This window comes from Raphanus sativus, chromosome 7 (assembly GCF_000801105.2).
Source record: "Raphanus sativus cultivar WK10039 chromosome 7, ASM80110v3, whole genome shotgun sequence".
NCBI classification, from domain to species: Eukaryota; Viridiplantae; Streptophyta; class Magnoliopsida; order Brassicales; family Brassicaceae; genus Raphanus; species Raphanus sativus.
Window position 1 is genome coordinate 24,950,318 of NC_079517.1, and position 20,892 is coordinate 24,971,209.

At 48.8% G+C, this 20,892-nt stretch overlaps 1 protein-coding gene across 1 annotated transcript; it reads left to right on the forward strand.

The window, feature by feature from the left end:
* Positions 1 to 10,385: 10,385 nt before the first annotated feature.
* On the forward strand, positions 10,386 to 11,770 carry LOC130498129 (uncharacterized). The gene is made up of 2 exons (XM_056991495.1): positions 10,386 to 10,639; positions 10,708 to 11,770. Exons 1-2 carry the CDS (start codon positions 10,386 to 10,388, stop codon positions 11,768 to 11,770), a joined length of 1,317 nt encoding a protein of 438 aa, XP_056847475.1.
* The last annotated feature ends 9,122 nt before the right edge of the window (positions 11,771 to 20,892 follow it).

The window sequence follows — 20,892 nt, forward strand, 5'->3', positions numbered from 1 at the left end:
CGCCCGGGGGCGCCTAGGAGCGGGACGCTGTGTCTAGCCGCCCGGGACCGTTGCTCCTCGTGTCACTTGTGCGTTTCTCGATCAACACTCGGTTCTCCTCAAGGTTTTTTGATTAACACTTTGGTTTCTCAAGGTTTCTTGATTAACACTGTTTTTCCGAGGACTTTCAAGGTATCGATTTCATCTTGATCGATCTTGACCCCCAGCAAGAAGTCGTTTTTCCTAGAACGTTGTTGACCTCTTTAGTTTACGAGAGTTATTTTCACAAAATGTTGTCGAGTTAATTTTACGGAAACTGTTTTTGTAAAATGTTGTCGAGTTTAATCATGCAAAAGCTGTGTCTCGTGAAAATATTTTCGAGAATTTATTTTTACGAAAGGTGTTCCGTAAAATGTTATTCGAACTTTAGCATTAGAAACGCTGATTTTCGTCGGCTCCATACTTATCGGGAAACTTGGACATTGATCTTCGGGAAACTTGACATTTATCTTCCGGAAATTTAACATTTATCTTGTTACGTTAAAGATAAATGTAAATCGTCGTGTCTATCTTAGATAATCGTAAACGGACTGTCCGATACGTTTGGTCCCTTTCGGGCGCCGTCTCTAGGACTTCCGTTGTGTTTTCTACGATTTCTTTGGAAGTTCTTCATTCGTTTCGTAGGAGTTGAGATGAGTGGTGTCTTAAGATTAACCATCGCTGTTTCGTACGAAGAATTTAAGATCTTCTTCCCGTTGATATCTTACGAGTTTCCGAAGTGTTTCCGACGGTCTTAGTTTGGAGTAAGAACCGGTCTCGTACGCAGAATCTCAATGATTCGTCCGTTGCGAGGACTTTGGAAAAGACTCGAAGTACAGATTTCTGACGGCCGGGGCCTGGACTTGCTGTACCGGAGATTGTTGTCCGAAGACCCGAGCCAGCACGGGGCTAGCCGCCCGGCGGCCACGGCCAGCACGGGCGCTAGCCGCCGGCGGCTACGGCCAGCACGGGGCTAGCCGCCCGGCGGCCACGGCCAGCACGGGGCTAGCCGCCCGGCGGCCACGGCCAGCACGGGCCGCTAGCCGCCGGCGGCCACGGCCAGCACGGGGCTAGCGCCCGGCGGCCACGGCCAGCACGGGCGCTAGCCGCCCGGCGGCTACGGCCAAGGCCGGGTCGGCTGCTCGGTTCCTTTGGTTTACGAGTGTTCGTGTTCGTTTATGTTTGATGTCGATTCCCGGCATATCTTCCGCAGCCCAAGCGAACGTGTTAAGGTTCTTTCTTGAGACATGCGATGAGTTCTGCTTTCAACGGATCGCGGAGATTGGCTCCAATCTCCACGCACCGCTCTGGGTTTGTCTCGTCGAGCAGACCGAAATTTACTGGTTCGCAAGTGGGCTCACGTTTCCCTTCTAAGGCTTCAGCTCTTTGCGATTGCCAGAAGATTTCTGGAGGTTCCTGCGATGCTGGTTCATGGGTTGCTTGCTTTTTTGGTTTAATTTCGGGCTTGGAGTTTTCCGTTTTTAACCCAGTGGCCAAGCAGACTTGCGGCGCTTTACGATTCTCCTTGTATTGTTTCCACTCCGAGAGGGTTGGAAATTGAGGCACAGATGGAAAGTCGAGGGATCGCTCGCATGGAATTTAACACGGAGTCCCGACGATCGCGTTATATGGCTGCTGGGACCGTCGACTACCAAAAATTCCACCGTCTTCGTGACGCTCCCGGCTCTGACCGAGAGATCGACCGAGCCGAGGGTCATTGTGATGTTTCCTGGAGAGTCCGATTATCGGATTGGGATCGTCCGTTGATAGCGTTTAGGTCGATTCCCATCCTCTCGAGGGTGTTTTATATATAATATTTGTCGAGCATCCGTGTCGACCAATATTATCGCTTACGTCGATGTCCTGGATCGTTAGTCTGATAACGAGGAGTTCGTTGTGAGGTTTGGCTTGACCAGCCGTGCTCTATCCCCGAATGACACGATGTTGCGGACAGGTGATGTGGCCATGCTGTTGTTATCAATCGTAGGTTTTTGAGTAAGAGAATCCGACCCCCCCTCCTTCTAGCGCCAAACTGTGGGAACCGAAATTCGCACTGTCGATTTTGATTAAGTAAAACGGAGGAAAGCTAAGTAAACCTAACTTTCCCTGAAGGTCCGGAATCTCTTGCGACAACCAACGACAAGTGATCAAATAAACGCGGAACGGTTTTATTAAGATTGAGGACTGGACCTTAAGGGAAGGCTGCCTACGTACCCCTTTCGAGGATCAAGTCGGACGTAGTTCAGTTGGAAAGATTTGAACAAGAGATCGAACTGCCTCGGCGGAGTTCGTCTAGTATGAGCGTTGGACATTGAAACAGGCATGTCGAGATTAATGCCTAGGGTTTCTAGTGCGGAACTCTAAGTAAAAGGATTGTTAGATCTTCCGAGAGAGACAGGAGCCTGCGGACAGAATTGAAAATAGAACGGAGAGGCGGCCGGACGTTCTAGGTCCACCTTGCTAGTCTACCGCCTAAATTCTAAGTTCTTAACCTAACAGGAGCTCTCTAGGTCTCCAATCTCGGATGTCTCTCTCTCTTAATGATTTCGCTCTGCCCTTTCTTCCTCTCCCAAAGCTCCTTATATACTCCTTCTTATGACGGTCTATTCTCCTCCTGGGCCGCAAGGCGGGCTTCTTTCCATTTTCGTCGGCTTTCATCGGGAAACTTGACATTTATCTTCGGGAAACTTGACATTTATCCTTCCGGAAATTTAGCATTTATCTTGCTATGCAAAGATAAACGTAAATCGTCGTATCTATCTCAGATAATCGTAAACGGACTGTCCGATCGTGTTTGGTTCCCTTTCGGGCCGTTTCCAGGACTTCCGTGGTTTTCTACGTCTCTCCGGAAGTTCTTCATTCGTTCGTAGAGTTGAGACGAGTGGTGTCTTAAGATAACCATCGCTGTTTCGTACGAAGAATTTAAGATCTTCCTTCCTGTCGATACCTTACGAGTTTTCCGAAGTTTCCCGACGGTCCTAGATTGGGAGTAAGAACCAGAGGTTTCGTATGCGGAATCTCAATGATTCGTCCTGCGAGGACTTGGGAAAGACTCGAAATACAGACTTTCCGATTGCCGGGGACTGGGATTCGTGTATGAAAGATTGTTATCCGAAGACCCGAGCCAGCACGGGGCTAGCCGCCCGGCGGCCATGGCCAGCACGGGCGCTAGCCGCCGGCGGCTACGGCCAGCACGGGCTAGCCGCCCGGCGGCCACGGCCAGCACGGGCGCTAGCCGCCGGCGGCCACGGCCAGCACGGGGTAGCCGCCCGGCGGCCACGGCCAGCACGGGCGCTAGCCGCCGGCGGCCACGGCCAGCACGGGGATAGCCGCCCGGCGGCCACGGCCAGCACGGGCGCTAGCCGCCGCGGCCACGGTCAGCGCGGGGCTACTCGCCCGGCGGCCACGGCCAGCACGGGCGGTAGCCGCCGGCGGCCACGGCCAGCACGGGGGCTAGCCGCCCGGCGGCTACGGACCAGCACGTGCGTCTCGACGAGGGCTTCGATTTGATATGTTGATCGTTTTCTGGCGTCCTCACGGTTGAGAGAACGGGTTCTTTGACGTTTCCGGCGGCCGAACCAGCACGGGGCTTAGCCGCCCGGCGGCCAGGACCAGCACGGGGGCTAGCCGCGGCGGGCCAGGACCAGCACGTGCTTCTCGACGAGGGCTTCGATTTGATATCTCGATCTTCTCTGGGTCCTCACGGTTTTGAGAGAACGGGGTTCTTTGAAGTTTCCCGGCGGCCAGGACAGCACGGGGGCTAGCCGCCGGCGGCTAGGACCAGCACGTGCGTCTCGACGAGGGCTTCGATTTGATATCTTGATCGTTCTCTGGGTCCTCACGGTTTGAGAGAACGGGCTCTTTGAAGTTTCAAGGGCGAATTCCTTGTCGTTCGGCCTATCCAAACTTTAGATCACTTCCCGTTTCTTCCTTATACTTTCGTATGACAAATAGACTTAGCCGTTGATTTCGAGATAACCGTTTTTGACCCCAACAGATTCAAAAGAATCAACCTCCGGGTTCGAGATATCCATCGGGTTAATCACGGTCCATGTTGGGGTCAAAATCGGACAAGGCAAAGTCGGCATCCAAATTTCCCGTTAAAATTATTTACTTAAGAATTTTTTCACGATTTTGGAAAGAAAAACTTATACGAAAAATTTGCGGAAAATCCTTTTTTAAGACAATTATTCTTAAAACGACGATTTCTTAATCAACGATTTAAGAAATCGAGATTTCTTAAAAACAACGATTTCTTAGTCAACGACTCGAGAAATCAACGATTTCTTAACAAACGGCTTTAGAAATTTGCGATTAAGAATGAAACGATTTCTTAAACCAAACAGAACATTGTTATCAAAGGTCCGAACATCCGTAAACAAGCGTCCTGAGAGGATCATAGCTTCGCCAATGGTTCCAAATGCTCGGACAACGGGACCATAGTCCACGGCACAAACCCGATCGTGATGGCAATCGGGCCACGGATAAGAGCTCGGTTGCTATAGCGACGGATCACGAGACCACGCTCGGTCGCTGCGGATAGATCTCGGTCGCCATAGCGATTGAGCGTTCGTATATCAATCATTCTCTGAAACGTCCGAAGTCTTCCGAAACGATGATACGACGTAAAAACTATGCATTTCTCCGACTATCCGTATACCGTTCTTCGCAACTTTTGACTATCCGTTTCTTGCATCTCTCGATCAAATGGAATCGTCCGTTTGGTTTACGATAAAAACCGCGGAAACTTAACCTTATCGGAGAAATCGTAAAAACGTCTCGAATTAAAAAGACGGCCAAAAGGTCCTAAACTTGATTCGAGGCCCACTTACGATTTCTTAAAACCCATAAACCTTGGGACGGTTCATGCTTGGAGGATAAGCATCAGTTTTCGCGGATAAATGGAAACTTTTCGCAAATATCATGAGATCGGAAAAATGGAATATTCCCATTTTTTCGACTATGACGGTTAAGGGCAAAAGGGGGAAGCGTAAAACCGACCTAGGAGAGTATATAAGGAGTTCAGGCGAGAGAAGACCTCGTTTATGACCTCAAGGGGCATCTACTGTAACAGGGTCATGTCTTTTGGATTGAAGAACGCAGGCTCGACCTATCAGAGGCTCGTCAATATGATGTTCGCAGACCAGATAGGGCAGACCATGGAGGTTATATTGATGATATGCTGGTAAAGTCCCTGGACGCTGAGGACCGTATCTCGCACCTTCAACAAGCCTTCATCACTCTCAGGAGGTACAACATGAAGCTGAACCCTTCAAAGTGCTATTTCGGGGTAAGCTCTGGGAAGTTTCTAGGGTATATAGTCACCCACAGGGGCATTGAAGCGAACCCAGAGCAGGTGAGAGCAATCCAGGTGATACCTTCCCCTCGCAACATCAAAGAGGTACAAAGACTGACAGGAAGGATGGCCGCCCTGAGCAGGTTCATCTCCAGGCTATCCGACAAGTCGCATGAGTTCTTCGAAACCTTGAAGGACCCCAAGGACTTCCAATGCACCGATAAATGTGAGGAAGCCTTATCCGATCTCAAGGCCTATCTCACTACTCCACCTCTCCTCTCAAACCCTTGGAAGGTGAGGTCCTATTGCTCTATCTGGCGGTATCAGAGCACGCAGTCAGTGCGGTCCTAGTAAGGAAGAAGGAAGGAAACAACATCCTATCTACTACGTAAGCAAATCTCTACTAGACGCGGAGACCCGCTATAGTCACCTTGAGGAGGTGGCCCTCGGCTTAGTTAAGGCAAGCTCGAAAGCTACGCCCCTACTTCCAGGCTCTTCAAAATGTGGTGGTCACCTCCTTCCCCATCAAAGCAGTACTTCACAAGCCAGAAGTGTCCGGACGACTTGCAAAATGGACTATAGAGCTAGGGGAGTACGATGTGATCTTCCGGCCTGCAACAGCCATCAAGTCGCAAGTCCTAGCGGATTTTATAGCTTAATTCTCTCCTGCCATGCTTCCAGCCCTAGAAAAGAGGTAAAGCGTCGTGATAGCGAAGAGGAGAAAGGCGAATGGGCATTGTACGTTGATGGGTCTAGTAACGTAAGGGGCGCAGGCGTGGGACTAGTCCTAACTTCCCTTACGGGGGAATCAGCCTCAAGGGCCGTACGATGCAACTTCAAAGCAACGAACAACAAAGCTGAGTATGAAGCTCTAATAGCAGGGCTGACACTTGCCAAGCAGATGGGAGTAGAAGACATCCAGGTCTTCAGCGACTCACAACTGATCATAAGCCAAGTCCAAGGAGACTACCAGGCGAAAGATCCGAGTATGATCAGGTACCTATCCGTGGCTAAACGACTACTCGACAGGTTCCGACACTGCAAGCTCACCCAGATCCCTAGGGAGCACAACTCCCAGGCTGACGCCCTAGCTAATCTAGGGTCCGCCTTAGAACCTACGAGTCATATGAGCATCCCATTACTATTACTCCAATGGCCCGCAACCGAAAAGGAGACGGAGCCTAAGGAAGTATCCGTAGTAGACGAAGAAGAGACCTGGATGACTCCCATCATTAGCTATCTGAGGTACGACACCTTGCCTGAAGATCGAGACAAAAGTCGGAAGATAAGGCGCCAAGCTGCCAGGTATTGCTTTTCCGAGGGGAAACTATATCGAATATCCTTTTCACGACCCTATCTACGATGTCTTACCCCTAGAGAAGCCGCCAGGATACTAGAAGAGCTTCACGAGGGAGAGTGTGGTTCCCATTCTAGTGGTCGGAGCTTGGTACTCAGAGCCAGAAGGGCCGGATACTATTGGCCAACCATGGCGAGGGACTCCCTCAAACAAGCCAAACTCTGTAGCCAATGCCAAAAGCACGCACCAGTCTCCAATCTTCCACCAGAGAACCTCAAATCTCTAAGCTCCCCTTGGCCCTTCCAAAAGTGGGCTCGTGGACATCGTGGCAAAATTCCCTATGGCACCGGGGCAAAAGATCTTCCTCCTAGTCGTGACCGATTACTTCACGAAGTGGGTAGAAGCTGAAGCACTGGCCAAGATAACGGATCTCCAGATCAGGAAATTCCTATGGACCAACGTGATCACACGCTTCGGAACTCCCCATGAGATTGTCACATACAACGGACCCCAATTCACGAGCTACAACTTCCGAAATTTCTGCAAGGATTGGAACATCAAGCTTTCCTACTCAGCACCACGACATCCCCAATCTAACGGTCAAGCCGAATCCACTAATAAGACAGTGGTGAATATGCTCAAGAAGCACCTAGAAGACGCCCATGGGCGATGGGCAGAAGAGCTACATGGAGTCCTCTGGGCCTATCGGACAACCTCGAAGACGGCCCACGCCAGACCAGAGTAAGTCTGAGCGTGACCTTTTCTGCAGAAAGGTAGAGTGCAGCATTGAGATTCACGAGAGTGGCCTATACCTCCGGGTGGCAGAGTGCGGTTTCTCAATAACAGATCGGTAGTGGTTCCCCCATGGGGAGAAGAATACGATCACAAACCTCCCATAACGCATACGGCCTCAGTGTCTATGACAAACCTCCGAGTTCAGTACGGCCTCAGGGTCTATATAACAACCTCCGGGTCTATAAAAGAGCCTCAGGGTTCAATACAGCCTCCGGGTTTGTAAGGAATCCCCGGATTAAAGATCACCTAAGGGTTGATCAAGGACCTTCGGGCATAACTGATCTTCGGATCTGATAAGAATCTCAGGGTTCAAGGATCTTTGAATCCAAATACCAACCTTCGGGTTTGCCAAGAATCCAAGGATTCAAAAGCATCAACCTTCGGGTTCGAGATATCCATCGGGTTTAATCACGGTCCCTGTTGGGGTCAAAATCAGACAAGGCAAAGTCGGCATCCAAATTTCCGTTAAAAATTATTTACTTAAGAATTTTTCACGGTTTTTTGGAAAAGAAAAACTTATACGAAAAATTTGCGGAAAAATCCTTTTTTAAGACAATTATTCTTTAAAACGACGATTTCTTAATCAACGATTTAAGAAATCGAAGATTTCTTAAAAACAACGATTTCTTAGTCAACGACTCGAGAAATCAACGATTTCTTAACAAACGGCTTTAGAAATTTGCGATTTAAGAATGAAACGATTTCTTAAACCAAACGGAACGTTGTTATCAAAGGTCCGAACATCCGTAAACAACCGTCCTGAGAGGATCATAGCTTCGCAATGGTTCCAAATGCTCGGACAACGGACCATAGTCCACGGCACAAACCCGATCGTGATGGCAATCGGGCCACGGATAAGAGCTCGGTTGCTATAGCGAACGGATCACGAGACCACGCTCGGTCGCTGCGGATAGATCTCGGTCGCCATAGCGATTGAGCGTTCGTATATCAATCATTCTCTGAAATGTCCGAAGTCTTCCGAAACGATGATACGACGTAAAACTATGCATTCTCGACTATCCGTATAGCCGTTCTTCTTAACTTTTGACTATCCGTTTCTTGATCTCTCGATCAAATGGAATCGTCCGTTTGGTTTACGATAAAAACCGCGGAAACTTAACCTTATCGGAGAAATCGTAAAAAACGTCTCGAATTAAAAAGACGGCCCAAAAGGTCCTAAACTTGATTCGAGGCCCACTTACGATTTCTTAAAAACCCATAAACCTTGGGACGGTTCATGCTTGGAGGATAAGCATCAGTTTTCGCGGATAAATGGAAACTTTTCGCAAATAATCATGAAGATCGGAAAAATGGAATATTCCCATTTTTTCGACTATGACGACTTAAGGGCAAAAGGGGGAAGCGTAAACCGACCTAGGAGGGAGTATATAAGGAGTTCAAGGCGAGAGACATAGGGAGATCACTTTTTCCAGAGCAACTTAGCACTTAGAGCATTTTAGGCAACTTTCCGTTTTTGTTTTCGTGCTGCGACTCAATTAGGTTTAGCCACCTTCGGGTATTAGAGCTAGGATCTCGCCGACAGCTCTCGTAGCCGAAGCACGTTATCCTGTTGTTGTTACGCTCATACGCAGATTTGGAATAAAATCCTTCTTGCTCTTTTTTTACGATTTTTATTTTATTTTCCGTTATTGTCGTGTTCTGATTGCTTGATGTGTGGTTTCTCAGAAATCCGGGACCTCTGTTAAATTAGGGTTTTCCTACTTTCCTTATTTATACGAAATATTGACGGTGCGAATTTAGGTTCCCACAGTTTGGCGCTAGAAGGAGAGGGGGTACGGATCAATCTTACTCAAGACCAGCTCACGCTCAACCAGACATGACTAACGACGATTCAGCGAACTTGCAAACTCCTTTAAACGGAGCACCCAAGGACGTCTTGAACACTCCCGCAACAGATGTCTCCGCGGCCAACGCACCTGCTAACGCCGCGTCGCTCGACGAGTTCGAGAAGCTGCTTTCTGCCTACGAAAAGAGGTCGGAAGAACAGGATAAACTCGTGGGAACCCTGACCAAACAGGTTCAAACCTTAACGGCAAGGTCCCGCGCAGTCCTCCCTCGCGGAGCCACGAAACTCCGCGGCAGGAGACTCGAGTTCGCGACCCCACACAATAGGCCTGGAACTTCGCAGGAACGTCCTCCGGACAAAACCTTAGCGAAACATCCCCTGTCGCAAAGGGCAACTCGGAAAAACCTCCGCCGTCCGAAAAGGACGCTTAGGTGGATGAAGTCGAGCGTATTGATTTGGAGCCTATCGATGACTCTGAGGCAGACGCCGACGTCCATCCAAGAAGAACCCGCAGCCGTTCAGCTCGGGAAAGTTCTCCGTTCAACAAACCCATGACGGAAGAAGAGGAAAACCTCTATTGGATCGAACATGAGGAACTTGACGAAAGGCAAACCGAGATTACTCGCCGCAAACGCCGACAAGCTCGGAAAATCGCTGGAGAGGATCCCGATATACGCGATATCCGCGATTACATCACCAAGACCACCGCGGAAGTAAGGGCCTTGAAATCGCAGATACACCACGCCACGAGTGCTGCCCAAGAAATTGACAGGCTGCTCGTGGTGGCTCGTAAAACGCCCTTCACCGTGAGAATCTCCGAGACTAAGGTGTCTAATCCGGGAAAGCTCAAGATACCGATGTATAATGGTACGACCGATCCAAAGGCGCATCTCCAGGCGTTCCATATCACTATGGGAAGAGCCAGGCTTAGAGAGAGCGAGAAAGACGCTGGTTACTATCGCTTGTTTGTCGAAAATCTCGAAGGTGTGGCGTTCGAATGGTTCTCCCGGTTGAAGTGAAACTCCATCGGAAGCTTTCGCCAACTCGCATCGGAATTCCTCCTCAAGTACTCTATGTTCATCGATAGAGAAACTTCCGATGTCGATCTCTGGAGCCTAACCCAGGAAGAGGGCGAGTCCCTCCGAGAGTTCATAAGCCGTTTCAAACTGAACATGGCAAAGGTCAGCGGAATCAGCGACAAAGTCGCCGTCGACGCGCTTAGGAAGGCGCTCTGGTACAAGTCAAAGTTCAGAAAGTGGATAACGCTCGAAAAACCTCGCACAATCCAGGACGCCCTCCACAAAGCCTCGGATTACATAATGATCGAAGAAGAGACGAAAGTCCTGTCGCAAAAACATAAGCCGACAAGGAACTCTTCGAAAGACGTGGATCCAAAATCGAAGAAGAAAACCTCTCGTATCGACAAGTACGTCCATCACAAGGGGAAGAACTCCAAGGCGCGCACAACTACGCGATCAATCCGGAGTAGGGCAGGACTTCGGGAAATACATGGAACCGTTACCAGAGTTACGACAAAAAAGTATACTGCGAGTTCCATCAGACCGAAGGTCACTCCACGGCTAACTGCAAAGTCGTAAGGGCAGGGCTGGCCGCGAAGCTGCTTGCTGGAGAACTCTCTGGACTCCGACCTTCCGCCAAAAACGAACAAGAATCCTCCCGCGGAAAACTCGTCGCCGAGAAATCAGGCTGGGGAAAAACGCGAGAGAAGACCGGACGATGGGGGAATGAGAACTCCCGCAGGAGGGTGAACATGATCATGGGAGGATCCCAATACTGCAAGGATTCGGTCTCGGCCATCAAAGCATACCAACGGAAAGCCGAGTCAACTGCGAAGTATCCCCCACGGTCTCCTCCTCAAGACGGGCAAAACGCCTCGATCACGTTCACGGAAGAAGAGGCTTGCAGAATCGACCAACCTCACTGCGACCCCCTGGTCGTTGATCTCATAATAAGAGATCTCGCAGTCGCGAGAATACTTATCGACACCGGAAGCACGGTAAACCTAATCTTCCGCGATACCCTAAGAAGAATGGGCGTCAAGCTCGGAGAAGTCACCCCAGTACCAAAACCGCTCACGGGCTTCATTCAACTACCCGTCATAGCAAAAAACGTCACCAAGATAGTTGACTTCGCGGTGGTAGATAGCCCGGCTATTTACAACGCGATCATGGGAACTCCATGGCTAAACGCCATGAAGGCCGTTCTCTCGACTTATCACTTGGGCGTCAAATTCCCAACCAGGACTGTTGTCGCCGCAATCTGGGGTTGTCAAAAACAGTCGCGACTTTGTTTCCTAGCTGAACATAAGTTAAGGCAGATCACGACGACCTCCACGGTTAAAAGCAAGCGAACCCAGTCTTCCGCAGAAGATACCCCGACAAAGGGCACAACGACGTCTCCTGCGGAAGTAGATTCGGAGATGGGAACCGTCCCCGATTCCAAGGACAACGTCACGACTCAGCAGGAAGATGAAAATCCCGAGGGAAACGTTGACCCCGCGACTAAAGCAGTCGACAAAAAACCAACCGACGAGTAAACACACTCGCGGCAAAAACAGAACTACGAGATGGCTTGATCCTCGAAAGAAGTACGTAGGCAGCTTGATGGAACCCAGGACCTGGACCAGGACTTGGAGCAGACTCAGGACGATCAGATCAGTCCAACTGAGGTTCAGCCATTCAGCCGTACCAGATCAACGGACAGAGCCGTGTACCGGATCGACCCGAATGCACCCGGACGCGACCTAAGGATGGATTCACGACCTGATGACCGAATCAGCCGACCCACAGGCGTTCTTCCTCGACCCATTCGTCATTCTAGAGCTGACAGTCAAGCCAGAACCCATGATCATCGAGATGAATCTGATTCCGGACTTAGCCTATCTTTCCTGGCCCGTTTGGGACGTACCGCACGCCCGGATCAGGCTGATCTCGACTTTTCCGACCACCTTGATGATTTCATGATGATCGATGCATCCAACTTCTCCAAAGGGATGTTACTTAGGCTCTCTGAAGATTTGGGTCGAGCTATCTCTTCATCCGTTCATGGATCATCGATGATCAACCATGCGGGCAGCCTTGCGTCCGTCCTTCTCCTTACCGCGGACGACCTGATCATCACAGCATGAACCTGGACGCATCATGAACCTGGACAGTCAATGAACCTTGCCAAGTCTTCATCAGTTTCCGCACATTGACTGGTCTTGGTCAAATTCACATTTTCTATGTCTTGTTTTCAACATTTCTATTTTCAATGTTGTCTTTTCCAAGAATTCTCTTTATGTTTCTTTGACTCACAAACACTATAAATATGTGATGTCTCTCAAGAATAAAAGCACATCAATTTTTCCTTTGCTTATTTGAGTCTTCTCTCATTGTTCTTTGTATTAGAACATTCATAGTTTACTTGGTGAGGCTATCTCCGAGTGAAACACCTTCGATTGTGTTGGACCGGTGCGTCACATCCGGCAACCGTCGAAACCCTGGTAGTATCTTTGGGCTTCCGCAACCCTTAGTGTCACCCTTCGATCCACTAGTTCTCAATCCACTCGGATCTGAGTTCATATCATCCGTACCGGCAGAGTGATCCAAATCTAGGTTCTATCAAGTGGTATCAGAGCCACTCTTCCGGTAACTCTTTTTTCTATCCATCTTCTCATCTCTCCATTTCTTCTAAACACTTCTTATCTATCTATCTTGAACCCGGGCCCCTCATTACCCCCATATAAAAAAAAAGAAAAAAAGAAAAAAAGAAAAGAAAAGAATATATAAAAAAAAAAACAAAAAAAAAAGAAAGATTCAAAGTTTGATTGTTTGTGGTGAGGTGGTGGAAGAGAAAGCCTGCTGGCCGAAGAGAAATCCGGCCTTTGAGGTGGTTAAGGCGGGTTCCCCTTTAAAATCTCTTATCTTTCTCTCTTGATCATTTGTGTTCACTTGGATTTTCTCATTGGGTGATCTTATTTGCTCTCTTAGAACTTTGGGAGGATCTCTTTTGTGTGATTACCAAAAATTTGAGTGAAACACGTGTGTGGGCGAGATAAACACCTGAGAGTGTGAGGCTTTTACTCTAACTTTGCCTTGTTTAAGTTTTCAGGAAACCATGGGCAGTGAAGAAGAAAGAAACAGACCCGGAAATTCCTTTGGTGGATTATCTAACTTGCAGATGCGTGCTCTCAATGATTCTATGTCTAACTTGTTGAATACAGGTTTGGAGGCGATCCATCTTAGGCTGGATGAACTTCAGGGCCGACCAGCTCAGTCCCGAACCAGAACCAGGCGTGACCGCCCAAGGAGAGCTCCTAGACAACAAAACCAAGGTGATGTCAATCCATTTGGTGGAAATGAAAGAACTGATAATGGATTGGGTGGTTTGAAATTGAAAATTCCAAGTTTTGATGGCAAGAATGATCTGGATGCTTTTCTTGAATGGGAAAGAAAGATTGAACTTGTTTTTGATTGTCAAAACTTTTCTGATATTAAAAAGGTTAGACTTGCTGCTGCTGAGTTTACTGGCTATGCTATTAACTGGTATGATCGAGTTGTGACTAGCAGGAGAAGAGCAGGTCAGGCGCCAGTTGATACATGGGATGAGCTTTCCATGCTGATGCGGAGACGCTTTGTTCCCGACCATTACCACAGAGATCTACACCATAAACTCAGGCGTTTGCTTCAAAGTTCTAAGTCAGTTGAGGACTACCACCAGGAGATGGAGACCTTGATGATCAAGGCTGATGTAGATGTGCCCTTAGACGCCACCATGGCTAGATTTCTCGCCGGGCTCAACCGGGACATACAAGACCGCATGGAGCTGGAAGACTATGACAGCATGGAACAGATGCTACACAAGGCCGTGCTGATTGAACAACAACTCAAGAGAAAAGGTCTCTCCAAACCGACCTTTGCTTCGAAACCGACCTTTGCTTCCAAGCCAAACTATCAAGACAAGGGTAAGTCTTCTTCCACAACAAATACAGCTTTTAAGACTAATGTCCCTGCTCGTGTTGATAGAGAAAAGAAAGAAGAGGCTCCCAAACGAACCAGAGACATCCAATGCTTCAAGTGTCATGGCCTTGGCCACTATGCCAACCGATGTCCAAACCAAAAGGTGATGGTGCTCTTGGAGAATGGAGAAGTCGAGTCTGAAGAAGACAAGGAGGATCTCGGACCAGTTTATGATACTGATGATGAGGAAGAAGCACTTGACTTCCCAGCTCATGGCCCCCTTCTTGTTACTAGAAAGACTTTGGACGACACCTTTGATCCCATCTTTGATGAGGAGGCCGATGACGTGATCGATGAGTTTTGCTCGACCTTTGTTGAGAGCTCAGGTCCGATCTATGATGAGGATGTTCTTGATGAGCCGAGCCAAGGTTCACTACTGGTTACTAGGCGTGCCTTGAGTGTCCAACCCAAATCCAATGAAAAAGAACAAAGGGAGAATCTCTTTCACTCTAGATGTCTCATTTCTGATAAAGTTTGTTCTTTGATTATTGATGGAGGCAGTTGCACTAATATGGCCAGTGACACTCTTGTAAAGAAACTTGGGCTTGTTACTCGGCCTCTTTCTCGTCCTTTCAGGTTGGAGTGGCTCAATGAGGCTGGAGAACAGTATGTGAAGGAGCAAGTCACAGTCCCACTCTCCATTGGCCGATATGAGGATGAGGTTGTGTGCAATGTGCTACCCATGGATTGTAAGACCCGAACCTGGATCCTAAGACCCAACTGATCCGCGGCCTTAACCTAATCATCTAAGTGCAATTGGCCGGTTAATGTCCCAATATTTCTAAGTCATTTTCAAGTGATCTGAGGTTCATATTCAACTTATAAGCAATGCGGAAGCTAAGATAAACATTCATTTTATTAATATAAACCATGTGATCCATACAATGTAGTAATATCAATCAGTTTGCACAATAGGCTATCATAAGTTCAATACTATCTAAACACACATCACACATCCATCCTAAGCTTGAGTCTTCACAGCTCCTTGGCTTTCCCACGATCCTGACCAGATCCTGCAATCATATAAAACCCATCAAATACACAATCAAACCGATATCCTAGCAACAAGTCTAGCAATGCATGGTTAAGTCCCTTAGAACTAGTTTCTGTCCCAAACCTTGACCCACTCGGATAGGTCTCTAAAAATTATGCAAACACCATGATAAATCATGATAATTCACAACTAAGAGAATGGTCAAGTCAGAATCCACAGAACAGGTCCGGATCATACCGATCTCACCCTAGACCCGCCCCCATGGCCATAACTTACCATCTCTAAATCAGTGATATAAAATTATCCTTTCATCATGATAATTCATGAAAAATCCCAATTAAGAGATATATGAAGTCAGAATCCCCAAACCTCAACCGGAAGTAGGAGATCCAACCTTACATGCCCAACCAAGGCCATGGAGAGATTTCACCGAACACTCCATGCCCTGAGGGTCCGACCATGAGTTTAAACCCACGGACAACATCAATATATGTAATAAAAGAGATAGAATGGAAGAGAAGGGAGAACGGATGCAACCAACATCACTTGGTCCATGCGGACCATCCATCCGGACACACGGATCATGGCGATGGTAAGTGGTTAGCATCACTAACCTTAGGAGTGGCCGATGATGGGTTCTGATCCTTCCCACTAGCCTTCTCGGTTCCTCTTGTATCCATCTTCACACGGTTCCTTCCCACAACTCTTCCTTGGTCGCCGGTCAAGAACAATTCACCACCACACTCACACGGCCAACAAGTAAAACCGCCGGTCTCTTTCTCTCTTGGATTCTCTGGCAATTTTGGCAGAGTTTCCCCACTTTGTCTGATGATGAATATCGATGCCCAAGGTCTATATTTATAGACAAAGGCGTGGGTAACTGTTTTTGGGCGAATGGGCGCGAGTGAATGGCCGAATGGGCACATGTGGGAATCACCGCATCCCTTCGGCCCAACCGCTCCTCAACTGCCTCTCAACTGCTCCCATGCATCGATCTTCACCCTCTGGCACATTGCCAAGTGCCTGGCTGCACCACCAAACACCCCTGGTCCCATCCGGACCGCACCACATCCCACCGGACCATAACCGCTCATGGTCCGGTCACACCATCTCAACTCCTAACACTCCTCCAAGCTGAGATGAGCTGACCACTACTGTCACCAGCTGAGTGAGCTAGCACTCCAGCTACTGGAGCTGACCAGAACTCTTGTGAGCTACTGTGAGCTCCCTCACACTTCTTCTTAGCTGCCCGAGCTTGTTTCACACTCCGGCCAGCTGTCTAAACCCTTGTCCAGCTTCCATAAGCTTGAACCTTCCTCGCCTTGGTTAAGTCTCAGCCTCTGATACCCTTAACCAACTTCCCCGGACCATGATACACTTTGCCATAGGTCATTTGACCTGATTTGGTGCATCTCCTTGCACCATGGTCCATCCGGCCGATCCTATCTAGGATCGGGGACATGACAAGTCTCCCCCACTTGATAGGGATTCGTCCTCGAATCCAGACCAAGTGCATCTTCACCAACATACTGATCATACCACTCAGGGTACTCAGCCTTCATCCTTGCTTCAGTTTCCCAAGTGATGATGTCCTTGCCATTACTCTCCCACACTACTTTGATCATAGGTACTGTCTTCTTCCTTGTTGCCTTCTCTGCCCTATCTATGATTCGAACCGGCCTTGTCTCTAAGGTTAAGTTCTTACCAAGATCTTTGGGAATCTCAGGCAACACCACATCCTGTTCGGATAGGCACTTCCTTAGTTGGGACACATGGAACACATTGTGATATGCATCCATTGCTGATGGCAATTCCAACCTGTATGCCACTGCGCCCACCCTTTCTGTGATCCTGAATGGACCCAAGTATCTAGGATCCAGTTTCCTTCTTCCAGAAACCCTGGTCCTGCCTCTGAAGGTAATCATCTTGAGATACACTAGGTCACCAACCTCAAACTCAAGATGCTTCCTCCTCCTGTCCGCGTAGCTCTTCTGTCTATCCTGAGCCTCCTTCATCTTCTCTTTGACCAACTTGATCTTCTCTGTGGTCTCCTCCACAATCTCAGGACCAATCATGCTGCGCTCCCCCACTTGGGTCCAGCACAATGGTGTCCTGCATGGCCGCCCATACAAAGCCTCATATGGTGACATACCAATGCTTGTATGAAAGCTATTGTTGTAAGCAAACTCTACCAAAGGCAAGTGCTTCTCCCAGGTCTCTCCCCAGTCCAAAACACAGGCCCTTAGCATATCCTCCAATGTCTGAATCGTCCTCTCTGACTGGCCATCAGTCTGAGGATGATAAGCTGTGCTCATGTGCACCCTTGTGCCTAAGGCCTTCTGGAAAGCTTGCCAAAAGTAAGATGTGAACCTCGGATCTCTATCCGACACAATGCTTGCAGGCACACCATGAAACCTCACTATTTCATTGATGTAAATCTGCACAATCTCATCCACACCATCCCCCTTCTTGATTGCCAAGAAGTGAGCCGACTTGGTTAGCCTATCGACCACCACCCAAACAGCATCCTTCTTGTTTCTGGTCGTAGGGAAGCCAGTCACAAAATCCATGGTGATGTGATCCCACTTCCATTCTGGAATGGGTAGGCTTTGGAGTAGTCCACTGGGTACTTGGTGCTCCGCCTTGACCAATTGGCAAATGGGACACCTTGCCACCCACTCGGCCACATCAGTCTTCATGCGCACCCAATGGTAGTACCTCTTCAAATCTCTGTACATCTTGTTCAGTCCAGGATGTACTGAGAACTTAGATCTATGAGCTTGCCTCATAATCTCCTCCTTGAGTTCCTTGTTGTTAGGAACACTTATCCTCCCATTAACCAAGATGGTACCATTGCTTGTGGTTTGGTACTCAGTCTTGTCATTGAGAGCAACCTTTTGAAGGTTCTCATCCAGCTTCTGAGCTGCACAAATCCTGGTAAGGAGATCGGCCTGATCCACTGCCTCCAACCCCAATGGCTCATCAGCACTAGCCAGCGTGTTAAGGTTGAGTGACCGGACCATCCCTTCCAATATATCAGCCTCCTTCTCAGCTGAGACCTCAGCCCTTCTCCGGCTCAAAGCATCAGCCACTAAGTTGGCCTTCCCTGGATAGTAAGTTATGTCCAGATCATAATCTGCCACAAACTCCATCCACCTCCTTTGCCTTAAGTTCAACTCAGGCTGAGTGAAGATATACTTCAGACTCTTATGGTCTGTAAGTATCTGAACCTTGGCACCATAAAGATATGATCTCCAAATCTTCAGGGCAAACACCACAGCTGCCATCTCTAGGTCATGTGTGGGGTAATTACCCTCATGCTTCCTCAATTGCCTTGAGGCGTATGCAATGACCTTCCCATGTTGGGTCAGTACACATCCTAATCCAGTAATGGAGGCGTCTGTGTACACCACATATGGTTGGTCCTCCTCAGGCAGGACAAGGACTGGCGCACTAGTAAGCATGTCCTTAAGCGCAGAGAAGCTTCTCTCACACTCCTCAGACCATACAAACTTAACATCCTTTCCTGTCAACTGAGTCATAGGCTGTGCCAAGCTAGCAAAGCCCTTCACAAACTTCCTGTAGTAGCCGGCCAGCCCTAAGAAGCTTCTGACTTCTGTGGCATTCTTAGGCTGAGGCCATGCCTTTATGGCCACTACCTTCTCTGGATCAACAGACACACCTTCACTTGACACAATGTGTCCAAGGAAGCCAATGCTCTTTTGCCAGAAACTACACTTGCTTAACTTAGCAAAGAGCTGCTGCTCTCTCAACCTTCCCAGCACAGCCCGGAGATGCCTCTCATGATCCTCCTTGCTCTTGGAGTATACAAGTATGTCATCTATAAAGATGATTACAAATTCATCCAAGAAGTCTCGGAAGGTACCATTCATCATCTTCATGAATGCTGCTGGTGCATTGGTCAGACCAAATGGCATAACCACAAACTCATAGTGGCCATACCTGGTTCTGAATGCAGTCTTCTTTATATCACTTGGTTCAATTGGGATCTGATGATACCCTGAAGCCAAGTCAATCTTGGAGAACCACTTTGCTCCCTTAAGCTGATCCAACAGCTCATCTATCCGAGGCAATGGGTACTTGTTCTTGACAGTAACCCTATTGAGCCCTCGATAGTCAATACACAGCCTAAAGCTACCATCCTTCTTCTTCACAAAGAGGACTGGTGCTCCCCAAGGCGACACACTAGGGCGTATGAAACCCTTATCCAACAACTCCTCTAGTTGTTTCTTTAGCTCGGCCATCTCAGCAGGAGCCATGCGGTAGGGACTTTTTGACATTGGGGCCGTCCCTGGTTCCAGTTCTATTATGAATGGGTCTGACCTATCAGGGGGAATGCCCTGTGGAGACCTAAACACATCCTCAAACTCACTGACCAGCGGAATCCCGTCCGGGTTACCACCCCCAACAACCTCCTTAGTGGTGATTGTGGCAATATAAGCCTCACAACCCCGCTCAAGCATCCTTTCCGCTTGGACTGCTGATACCACTAAGCATCCAGAGGTTGGACGAATACCTTGGAACCTGATCGGGGGTCCACACCCACTCTCAAACAGCACCCTCCCCCGGTGACAGTCTAAGGTGGCCCGATTCTTTCCAAGCCAGTCCATACCCAAGATCACCTCATGATTCTTGAGTTGGACCACAACAAGATCCACAGGCATTACCCTGTCCTGGATCACCACTGGGATATCCTTCACTCGTCCTAATGAGGGCATCAATTGGCCTCCAGCCGCACTCACTAGGCCAGGATCATCCCCTGTCCCAATCTGGAACAAACCCTTTCCGACCAAACATGGACTCACAAAACTATGTGTAGCTCCAGTGTCGAAAAGTACATGTGTTTTCACACCACCAATACTTAGGGTCCCTACAGGAAACCCAATCTAAGCATCTAATCCATTCTAGGTTCCATACCATGCATTTCTAAAAATTTAAAGAGAATAAGATCAGATCATTACCAGTGATCGCCATGAAAGGCTTGGCCTCATCAGTGTCCTTAGACAACTCATAGACCCTTGGTGCAGAAGTCTGGCCACGGCTTGGCTCCGGCTTGCTAACCTCAGACCTCATCCTGCCTGACCCAGCCTGAAGCTTAGGACAGTCCTTTCGGAAGTGTCCGGCCTTCCCACACTGGAAGCAAGTCCTAGAGTCACCACCAGCCGCTTGACCACGACTCTGATCTGGTCCAGGACAGTCCCGGACTGAGTGGTCCATCTTGCCACACCTTGTGCACGCTCCCATAGCTCTCCAGCACTCACCACCATGGCGCCTTCCACACTTTTGGCACTCCGGCCTTCCACCTGAGGTCTTACCCTCATCACTTGAATCTCTCTTCCTCTTCCGGTCACCAGCATGACCAGTACCACTTGCCTGACTCCTACTCTTGAGTCTGGCCTCTTCAGCAAGGTTAGTCTCCAGCATTGCCATACGTTCCACCAACTCAGAGACAGTACGGAAGGTACGGACTGAGCAGTAGGTCCGGAGCTCGACCCTAAGGCCTCTTATGAACCTACGGACCTGAACTTTCTCATCCTCCAACTCCTTACCCACATACTTCCTGAGCCGGTTGAACTCCTCTTCATACTCCCTGACTGACCTACGCCCTTGGGTCAAATCCAAGAACTTGGCCTCCAAACGATC